Source organism: Morone saxatilis, unplaced genomic scaffold, assembly GCF_004916995.1.
Source record: "Morone saxatilis isolate NCDOM2014 unplaced genomic scaffold, NCSU_SB_2.0 Contig14, whole genome shotgun sequence".
Classification (NCBI taxonomy): Eukaryota; Metazoa; Chordata; class Actinopteri; family Moronidae; genus Morone; species Morone saxatilis.
This window is the reverse complement of record NW_023339696.1, coordinates 18721305-18732862: the sequence shown is the minus strand read 5'-3', so window position 1 is coordinate 18732862 and position 11558 is coordinate 18721305. Positions and strand designations below refer to the sequence as shown.

Here is an 11558-nt window from a genome sequence, read left to right as displayed (position 1 = left end):
AAAAGAAGAGGTAATTGACAATTGTAGCTTGTGTTTGGTGAGGAGTTATCTTTCTTCATTTAGTTTTACAGATCGTATCAAAATTCATAGTTAGACAACTCAGTGTTAGATATACCACAAATTGTATTGATTTGTTATAATCACAATCAGATCAGCCATCAACCAAAATTTTAAATCAATAGAAGTATTATCACCAAGTTGTTGTGGGGGGGGAGACAAGTGCATGACCAGCATTAGCCAAGGTGCTGACAGAATAGAGGACCCGGTAATATTCCTTAGATGTCTATTACCCTCATATATAACTTTTTGAGCGCTTCGAACCAATTGTGCTCACGTTTCCAACGCTGCCTTTAGACAGTCTACAAGTACCACCTGTAATAAATTTAACATCACTTGTTCATTCCCTTCAGGTCCATAGGATCACTTGGCAGGGGGCTTACGTGTGGGGTCTTGACTGATTTTTTACAGTCTGACCAAGATGAGTGAACAAAAAAGGATGAAGTTCCTTGGATACGGCGATCAAACTTCAAACGACTTACACATCATCATGCAAAGCAGCATGAATGGTGAGAACTAGAGAAAATCGGGTGCATATATCAGCGTGCCACAATTTTTCACTCTGCTCGGGCATCTCATGATGATGGTCGAAGTAAAAAAACGCAGATGTCTAAGCCGCAACCATTTTCAATGTTATCACAGATCAGGGATTTGAAACCCTTGTTTTTGGAATTTTAGGCTATTAGCTCATTTTCCATTGCCTCTAAGTTTTGATTGCCATTTTAAAAATAAATGTTAAGTCAGCAGTATGCGGTTGAATATGCACATCATGGAATAGCATTAGAGACAGTGCATCATAGCAGCTCTGGCATAACACACACACCTAAACATATACCAGAGACGACTGCAGGACTGCATGTGTACAGGTCTACTAATTCATATCAGACCTTACTAAATATACTCCCTACAAACACTCATGCACAAATGAGTCCAGTAAGAAGCTGTACCAATCCTTCCCTTTTTTGTCATAATTAAAAATAATACACACTTCCGATGAACCGACTTTTTTCCCATCTCCTCCATATACATCTGGTTGCCTCATATTGATTGGATGAGTATGGAGGAGATCTCGCCAGGAACAGGGCATGTCGAGAGAGGTATAAGGAGGGAGACCGATACACACTTAAAGTTCCCTCATTCAACACATGTATTCTTTCCACGTCCTTACCGATCTCTTCTCTTTTTGGTGCTCTGGTTGGTGGGATGAATGCGCAAAAGCCTTGACATCCAGAGGATATCAAAAGCAGGTTACTTCAGTAAGATCCTGACTTTTCCTTGAATGCCTTAAAAGGTCTAGCACCCAAAAAGGTCCAGAGCTTCAACTGCCACAACGATCTCTCACTCTCGTTTCTTGGAACCATTGGGCTTTCTAAAGAGATCGCACCCTTAAAGCAAGGGGGTGCTTTAATCATAAGTACCAGGCAAACAATGATACCAAATATATAAATTAAGCAGAAATGGAATATATAATATATTCATTAATGTATAAAATATAATTCATCACTTAGAACAAAAAGGTTTAAACATTAGCATTTTTATCTACTAATGCCAAGGTGGCACATGTTTAACCACCTGTTTCCTACATAGCATGACTGCCAGAATGGAATACAACAGTTATTTTTTATCGTGGAGTTATACAGCTCAAACAATAAGGACTTTCGGAGAGACTAACTTGGGGCGGCAGTCACAGGCATAGTTTGTTGCGGACTGGGATTTAGGTTATTGCAAGTTGATTATACATGTAAGCCTATTTATTGCCAAGCAATGGTTCAATAAATCACTGTCCGAGGGACCTACAATTGATTAGTAAACTGGTCGGAAGAGGTGAGGTAAGTTGCAGAAAAGTGGATATTTACAAGACTCATTGTGCAGGGACGGGGTGTCTTTAATCTGTTTCAATCATTTCTGTTGGTCTTTTAAGGTAGAAGTCACAAATCATGTGGTTATAACAAGACTCATATGCAGAACGCTTATATGTCAGCATTCTTGAAGATATCACCGAAACTTGAACCTAGCATTTAAAGTTAGTACTAATAAAACTAACAACACTATCTTTTTCTCTATCTGATCGAATCACTACCATATATGTTTGCTAGATATTATTGCTGTCTATAAATCTATATTGCCTTGCTAACAGCATAATAAAGTTATAGTTGGTAATTTGAATAATTGGCATCTCCTGCAATTTTAAAATTCATTTCAAATCCGATATTATTTGATGATAATTAAAGGATTTTTGTTATCCTAAGAGTGTAGGTATATCTGGCTTGGGTGAAACATATAGAACGGTATGATTAATCACGATACTCGTACTACACATGATCAGAAACTATCTATGTAAAAGCATTTAGTAAGTGTGGATGGTTTGTTCGCTTAAGTGAAGATGACGAAATATTAGTGCAGATATAATATTGTTTGAAGAGTATATGTGAAATGAAGCTGGATACATGACAAAAGAGGAGGGGACCAATTAGTTCCCAATTCTACCAGTAATTTACATAGGTTTACTGCTTATGATATTAAGGTTTTGGATTTAATTTAACTATCATAGAATTTATATTATTGACTATAAATTTAGAAATATTATATCATATAATTATATTGCAGACAATACCAAAGTGGTTACATTCTTTCATCTGTATAGTGGCAGTTCCTAGTATAGTGAAGAGGTAATTGTTCCTACCCTTGTTGGGGAATTTTAGTTTATAGTGGTATTGTTTTCTGGTCCAACAGTACTGATATTCTTAAATAACGCGAGCCTCAGTCTAGAGACCATAAGATACGGAAAAGAGAGAAATAGGACAGATCTGGTATGGAAGTATAGCAAAAGATAATGGCTTCGAATTTAGCGACTGGGCAATCAGTAGTTTTAGCTAGGCATAGGAAGAGAAACGATGTGTGAGCTAACTTTATTCTTAGATATTAAAAAGGGTAAAAGGTAAAATACGTGGGATGGAAGGGGAATATGAATGGGACTTAGTGATTCTGGCCAGTCGGAGAACAGAAGGGGAGAGGGTACATTGGTGTTGACAGAGTAATCAGCTGACAAAGTGCAAAAAGTAGTTAATTCATTTCATCTAACTTGCCAGCGGAACTGGGCACTCAAGTTTCCAGTGACATGGCGCATATACAAGTCAGTAAACCCAGGTTGTATGGTTGGCAAGGATTGGAGGAAAACCCTTCAGGGGAAACATCACTGCTCTTATAAAAGGTCTCACATAGACAGAGCCAACCCACACTATATGGCTATAATCAGCTCGAGATCCATACCTAATCTTACCTATACTTTGAGTTAGCAGGACAGCGCTGCGTCATAACATGGTAGTAAGCACATCCATTCCAAAGTGGCAAAATGAATTTGATTGCATGTTTCTTAGGAGGCTCCGTCTTGTCGTCTTGGACGTACATTTCCTAGCTCATATATATTTATTCATTTCCAAGCTGGTTAAATAGCACAGGGTTTTGCCGCTGCCAGACGATTCCTTTTTAATGTTATACCTGGAACTGGTCCTGGAGCGTGGTGGGCCAATCCTTGACGGCGTTTTTTAGGGAGTATGGACAGGGGACATTTTTTGGGGGTGGGCTACGGTCGACTTTCTCAATGACCCCTGGTTTTTATGAACACTCAGTACATGATTGTCAATGCTGGGGGAATGTAAAATGCCATGGTAATGCCTAACAATTAATGATTAACACAGTATATCCACTATATCACTAATGTGATTGCATTGGGCTTTCACATGTTTGAGAAATGAATCCAAAAGTGATAAAATGCAGTTTAGCCGAGACGTGAGCATGCTAGAGGGAGGATGGGGGGAGGGACAGTATTAGAAAAGCACACCAATTCTCTCCCCGATGGTGAAAGTGACAGTACCGTCTTGGGCTCTGCGCCGCTGGCGAGGAGCAGAGGAAATCTAGCCGATTGGGCAATAATGCTTGCCTAGTGAAAGCTGCGAAAGTGGCGCAACAGGGAGGTGTTGATGTTTGGTATATATTGGCTATGGTATGCTTAGTTGGTCAGCTCAGACACTATTACGTTATAGCAGATGCTGTTGTTGCCATGTACTATATAGGCATGGTGCAGGGAGAGGGACTTAGGACGTAGTGCTTGGTCTGGGAGAGAGGTTGGTGGATACTAGGTGAGCTTCAGTCTTAGGCTTCTATTCAGGCAGTTGTTGGCGCGAGTTAAGGGCGTGAGAGTGTGATAGGGTCTTCCTTGGCCCTGCAGTGCTCCAAGGCGGATGGAGTGATATATATAGTTATTAGTGTGTGTATAGTGTTGGAAGCTGAGTGTGGGGTAATTCATATATAGATTGTTAGTGTTAGTGTTATAGTTGTATGTATATTATTTATAGGTTTTATATATATATATATAAGAGAGAGAGAGAGAGAGAAGAGAGAGAGAGAAGAGAGAGAGAGAGATCTATAGATATAATCAGATATATAGAATAGATATAGAATAATGATAATATAGAATATAGATATAGATATATATATAGATATAGTATATAACTGAAGCGAGTACAGGCCAGGCACACTGAGATGATGCACTCTGGCAGGCACTGATGTTGGCTTGTCCAGAGTGATCAATTCATCAATTAATCAATGGTTGTAATCACACACAGTAAAAACAAACACAGGCAAAGGGGAAGGCCAACTGATTCAAGTGTGCAGGAAACATGATGAAGTGAAGTGATAAGGCACCAAGATCCTGACAAATCTCATCTCATGATCGATTTAGTTAATAGATAATGATAGATGACTATGATTGTCACACTCAATAATATTAATTATATATGATATTAGGCCTTTGAGATTTCAAAGTGTATTCATTTTCTATGATTTGATCATGAGCTTGGTGTTTATTTCAGGCGAGGTGGCCCACATCTGCTATAAACACAGAGACATTATCACTGTCATGATACTGTAAATGTAGGGCTGGCTAACACTTTTTGACTTCCAGTGTAGGTACGAGATATGCTCGGCCTGCCATATGTGCTCAGGGTTCTGCCTTTACAGATGATGTAACACATGAACACATTACGATTGGCTGCACTGAGCGATGTGTACATCTGCCCCATCGGCACTGCGACTCTCAACAGAGATGCAAAAAAGGCAAGATGGTTCACTCCTTACCTACTTCCATCATCAGTTCTGGAAAAAAACGATGCCTTTAATACAGAATATTAATTAAGACTTTTTTTTAATAATTAACACATCTTTCCAGGGTGAAAACTTTCATTTTGTTCTACAGCGTTGCGTGGTATCATTATTGTTATGAAGTAATTATTCTGCCAGTTTTTGGACTGTATTTTCTTTAGGTAAAGTTCTTGTGTGGCTGCTTACGTTTTGACAACATTTACCATTTGAGAAGTTTGGCCTATTCTTTAAAATGAATAAAAGGTTTAGTAGAAACCCTATATTTCTCAAATTGAGGTAGTATTGATACTGAAACTCATGGGAAATCAGCACCAGTGTCGAAACAATTCAAACGATACCCATACATCAGAGAACGTTCTTAAGAGTGTAAAACAAACACTGATACTGGATTTTTGAGGCTGGTCGATACAGATCATTTTTCTTCGGTGGACAAACTGTAAACTACCACAAACACACCACTGCTATTTCTGTGGTGCAGCTCAGTTTGTTAGTTTTTAGCAACAGTTTGCTTGGGATCATTAATTTGTACATCAGGATTTGGTCAAATGATAACGCAATATGATCATGTCCTGATGTGAACCAAGTGAAACAAAGATTTTCCCTTCAGCACCACTGTTTGTAAAGATTTATCACTGATCCGCAGCCACACGTTCCTAACTGGGATGGAGCTGTACTCTGGCCACTCAGCATCCTTGCAGAGAGGCTGGATTGAAGGAATCTTTAAACAGGGTGAAATCAGTCTTTTGTGTTGTTAGCCAGCTCTGCTTGGAAGGGAGGAATGCTGCATTTGGCTTGAGATCTGCCCTCCTTTTTGGCATCCTTGAGAAAACAAGTGTACCAAAGTGCTTATTTCGGCAGAATCATGTCAGGTGGGTTGCAGACGTGCTCACATATGAAAATAAATGAAGAAGATGAGCCGTCTGCACATTTGAAAAATGCTAAAAACTATCCGGGATGACACATAATACATGCATAGGTGGAAATGTGCACACTGATGCTGTTTCCCTCTTGTGCAGCACTCTGCTCCAGTTCCATCAGTCACATCACACTGACTCCCGTGTCCCCACAATCCTCCCTACGGTCATTCATCACAATGCCAGTCAAACGCTGACTCGGGTCCCTGGAGTGTCATGGTAATGTTGTCCCTCTGTGTATGTGTATTCACTCACGTATGCGTATATTTTGGTGTTTCTGTGTATGCGTCTGTGTGCATTCACGCATGTGTTCTTCTATTTTTGGGGGTCTGGTTGTTTTTTTTCTTTCCTCTCTGAAGGCGCCGGAGATATGAAGGTGTGTCGCTGCAGTGACAGGGAGAGAAGAGACAGAGCGAGTCGATGGAGAGGAGTGGGGAGAAGTCAGGAGGAGCTCAGCAGCAGCAACAGGCAGAGGGCAAAGAGGATGACAGTGCCTTCTAGTAGCCTCTCTGTCAACATGATTATGTTTGAACTCAGCTTGAGGTCAAAGGCGTGTCACAAAACATGCAAGACAGTTACTAAGGGGAGTTAAATAGAGACTCATTGCGCTGCATGGTGAGGCAGTGACAGGGCCAAGCTAGCTTTGCATTAACCCCATGAAGATTTAACAGAATTAAATGATGAAAATCACATGTTCTCCTGGCTGACACGAGTGGGGTACTGCTCATTTTGCTGCAGCTCACTGCAATATGAATCAGAACTCCAAGGGAAGCGTCCATCTGAAGGCATGAATACAAAATGACTAGGCCAACGCTCGACCTGCCATTGCTGTTTTCCAATTTGTGTCTCTCATAAGACTGGGCTATTTATCAAATGTTATTTTCAATTATGATTTTGGCTTCCAACGATTGTGAAAACAAGATAAGCGAGATGAAGAGATTATTATACTTTACAGCGATGTGCTTTTGCCTCTCCCGCCCAACTGACTCTCATCCCAGCCTGTGTGCAGTTCAGTTCGAGCCAAGATGGAGGAAAGAGAGCTTTTGGCCGTATTTCACACCAAATCAGCCGTTGTGGAGATTGCAGTGGTGTGGGTGTGTAACAGCTGTGAAATGATCAAAACAAGGTTTATTTCTCTGATTCACTGTGGTGCTGGGAGATATACCGGATGAAGCAGTATACCGGTTTTAATTTCCCATATGATTTGAATTTTTGAAATTTGAACGCATAGCTGAAACAACTGCTACAGAATAACTCATTTGTTTCTTACTTCTAGTCAGAAACCATAGTGTTTATACAACTATTGTAAAATATTTTGTTTTGAAAAGGAAGGAATGTTAAAGTTGCTGTTTTTAATTTTAAGTTCTGTTTTTACTACGTTGCAGTTTTCCCAATAGAAACTGCTTTCTGATTCTATATATATTCTGTATATTATATTTTATATAAGAAAACCCTTTAGTAGTCACAGCCTTTAGTATACACAGGATGTCATTAAAATGCTTTTATATTCTATGTACTCTTGGCAATAGAATAAGCCACTATAAACCGATATAAAGGCCCAGTCATGCAAAAAAACACAAACATAAGGTGTACTGTGAAACTGCCAGAAAATACCGTGATACAAATGGCTACCACAGCTCCCTCTCTGGGAGAGTTCAACCAATGCATGATGTCAACAAGTAACTGTGTTAAATAATTTGGATAACTGTGATTAGGAGTTTGGCATGAGTATTTCTCAGAATGAAACAGAGCAGTTACAGACCTAGAAGCTTTCGTTCCTTAGATTACCACCCAGGAGTTTCCTCTGTACACGATGAAGAGCTCATCACAGCAGATCAGAGCCCAGGGGCAGCTCCACAGTGCTGTTTGCATTGTGCATGCATCGCTGGTCAGTTCTGAGGTCAACAAACAAGTGACATCTCGTTAATACAAATCTGTATCAGCAAGCTTTAAATAGAAAGCCAGGCTGCTAGTTAGGCAACTGTCCATTACATGACCCTGTGCCATGATACATACTGTATGTAAGCTGTAGCTTTGTTTCAGGAATGTGTGTCCTACCGTACTAGGAAATCATTGCTTTGCAAATCAATTACCATACAAAACAGTCAGGTAATGTCTTTTATCAGTTGAAATTACAAACACAATTGGTGGCAGATTACAGCAGGTTAAAATGAAACGTTTGGCTGTTGTCTGGTTAATGTGCGCTCTCCAAACTAGCATCTGTACTCAGAGACTGGCTGTGAGAGAAAGGATACTCCCAATGCCAATTCTGGTACCTTCGTTGAGAGTATCTGCCAATACACAGCGCTGATCCAATACCAGTGCTCTAATTTTCCGAACTCAAAACCTTTATTATACTTCACTGCATGGAACTCCTTGGGATGATTTTTATGCAGGATTTCTGGGGCACTAAAAACAAAGTCGACACCCCATCGTGAACGAAAGCCAAAGCGATTTAGATTCAATAAGGAATTTGACAAGATATGGATTTAATAAAACGCCATCCAACCCCAACTCTAGTCATAGTTACATCATTATTATGAGGCAATGCAGTGCAGTCTTTTCTAAATCAATCTGCACTTAAACTGCATTACCAGGCAATAATAATGCAACACCAACAAAACCAATGCAAAGTTCAGTGTGATGGATTAAACAACACAAGAGTCTGCCAACGCTCTTTAAGAGTAGAAGAGCAGAATAAATACATCCAAAAAGAAGACAGCATGCACTTAAACATGGTCTGCAGAAATGTTAAGTATCATTTGTTGAAGTGAGGTAAACATTGCAATCACCGGTCCTTAGTTGTCCTTTAAAATATCCTTCATATCCTTCACATGTCCAAGTCTTTTAAGATCCATTTTGTCATTGAAGAGGAGAAAGAAAGTATTTTAATTTACAAGGTCAGTTTTCTCAACAGAGAAACTATGTTCCTATGTGCTATTAAAGCTTTAGTATTTCCTTTTTCTAGCATCCACATACAGCATGCAGTGTGCTCTTCACCTACTCACTGATGGGCCTAATTAACCATCAGTCTGAGGGAGTCTAAGTATGCAACAAGTGGGTGTTCAGAATTACCGTTTAGTGTCAAAACCAACTTGTGCCAGATCTTGTTCACTTTCATCTACCAAAAACTCCAGTATAAACATAAAGGCCTTAAATGATCAGCATTTCAGTTTCACCCGTGCAACAAAACAGACTACAAGCACAGCATTGACACAAAACAAGCAAAAATGGGCCGCTACACTCACCAGCAAGCCAGATTAGGGAGAAATTAACACCAGCAAGCATCCAAAGAATGTTTTTCTGCTCCATCAGACAATCCAGCAGGTACACAAACATCCTTTGAATGTTCAGATTTATTGTAAAAAACAAAGAAAACTCCGTGGCTGGAAAAATAAAGAAAGTGGGAGGGGGATTTGGGGGAATTTAGTTTTCACTATGGCCCGAGACAAAACAATTCCTTTCCTTCAGTGACTAATACTGGAGACCTGTTGCAGTAATCTATGTGCCAGTAAGCACAATGCTATTATGTGAAGGCTGAGGACAAGAACAAGGCAACGGCCGAGAATATATTTGCAGAACAAAGCTGAGAGCCAACCTGTGCAGCCAAACATGAGAGTCCCAAGGAGAAAAGCCAGCAGGAGACTCCCAGTGTAGAGCGTGGGAGGGAAAGAGCAGCTATCAGCATACATCAAGTCAGTTTACTAGCAGAAAAAAACAAATCATCCATCTCTGGAAACTCTCAAGACTGAGAACACGCAACCCCAACACCTCACAAGGAGAGTCCTCTGAGGGCTGGGGGGCTGCAGAAAGGCTCTGACCCAAACTGATCCCAGACCAGAGCTGACATTTAAAAGAAAGCGAGAGTAGACTCACGGCTTTGAAGTCGCTGTGGCTGCACTCCTGGCCTTGGTAGCGGCAGTAGAGCATCATCTCTTTGAGGTCATGGCCGACCCTCTCCATGAACTCCTTCATGCTGAACGCCTTGGGCCTGTAAGCGGTGAAGTTGGCTTTTTCCTGCAGGAAAGCCAGCACATCGGGCTCGGCCAGGTGCGGCTGGGGGATTGTGAGGTGCACATCAAGCAGGGCCAGCAGCTCTCCGGCATGGTACAGATCGTTGCGCGTGAGGCGGCTGAAGCGGTAAGCGTTGAGGTTACAAATGGTCACAGCGGGGAAAACCAGGCTGCTTGACACCACGGCGTCCACGCTTGTCACATGAGGGTAGGAGAGGAAATAGGCCAGGCGCTCTGCACTCTCCAGGGCTAACAGTCCCAGGCAGGCCAGCAGAGCTGCAGCCCAGAGCAAGCGGCGTGCACTGGGTTGACCATAAGGGAAGATGAAGCGCAGGCCATGCAGCGTGCTGGTATGAGCAAAGGCCTGCCAGGAGGTGGGGTGCAGGCTGGAGCTCTCTTGGCTCCCCTGGCTGCCACAGCTCTCCTTTAGATCCATCTTCAGCCCTCCAGCCCTTCAGCCAGGGAGACCCTGGTGTACCAACACCTGCAGAGACACAGAGGCAACGTCAATAGAAGACTCACATAACACATAATCAAATTGAGCATACTGACAAAGCAAGAGAGGAGCCGGAGAGAGAAAGAGAGAAGAAAATGAGAGGAAAATAGAAGTGCTAAAGACAGAGGAAAAAGTGGGAGGCAAAAACAGAGGCCTGAAGCAACGCTGATAGAAAACATGAAAGAACACAGAAAAACAGCAAAGACAAGAAACGACAGACAAAGAAGAGGAAGTATACATAAGGAGGCAAAGATCTCCACAACCCAAATAACTACTCCAGAGAGTGAGAGACAGAGGAGAAAGATGCTCCCTCAGGGCATCCCTTTCCTCTCCACCTCCACTCTCAATGACTCCCTTGAGCTGAGAGTTACTGTGGCTGCCAGCCTGCCTGTGGCTCCTATTACACCACCAACACACACACTCACACACACTCTACCCAAACCCCAAACTGCCCCAACCCGCCGCCTCCCTCCCTTCCCTCCCCTCCATCTTCTGTCGCCCTCTGTGACTGCTCAATTTCACTGACACAAATCCCAGAGGTACAGTAAGTCCTCTGACACCCGCAGCGAGAGGTGAGAGTCACTTCAACCGCAAGCCAATCAAAGCTGCCTCTGTGTATTTAACGTCCCGGCTCATCTCCATTCAAAAACACATACACACACTCACGCGGTAACTCTCTTAGGCATGAGTGTGCACGCACGTTGACACACACACACACACAAACACACGCGCAGACACACACGTCCAGGCTTCTCAGGATCTCCCGTGCCCCCAACTAATGACAAGCCTAAGCACCTCTCTCGTTCAGCCTAACGAGAAGACATCCAGCCAGCGCGAGTGTGTGTGAGTCTGAGAGCGCACGTGTGTGTTTGTACGTGTGTGTGTGTGTGTGAGAGAGACAGAGAGACAGCGAGAGAG

General features: G+C 42.0%; 1 protein-coding gene across 1 annotated transcript in view; it reads right to left on the bottom strand.

The window, feature by feature from the left end:
* asic2 (acid-sensing (proton-gated) ion channel 2) overlaps positions 1–10614 on the bottom strand; it is a 327047-nt gene extending 316433 nt beyond the window's left edge. Inside the window, exon 1 of the mRNA XM_035655802.1 lies at positions 10008–10614. Coding sequence (XP_035511695.1) covers positions 10008–10580 — 573 coding nt within the window. The 5' untranslated portion in view covers positions 10581–10614. The remainder of the gene's footprint in view (positions 1–10007) is intronic.
* Positions 10615–11558: the final 944 nt, after the last annotated feature.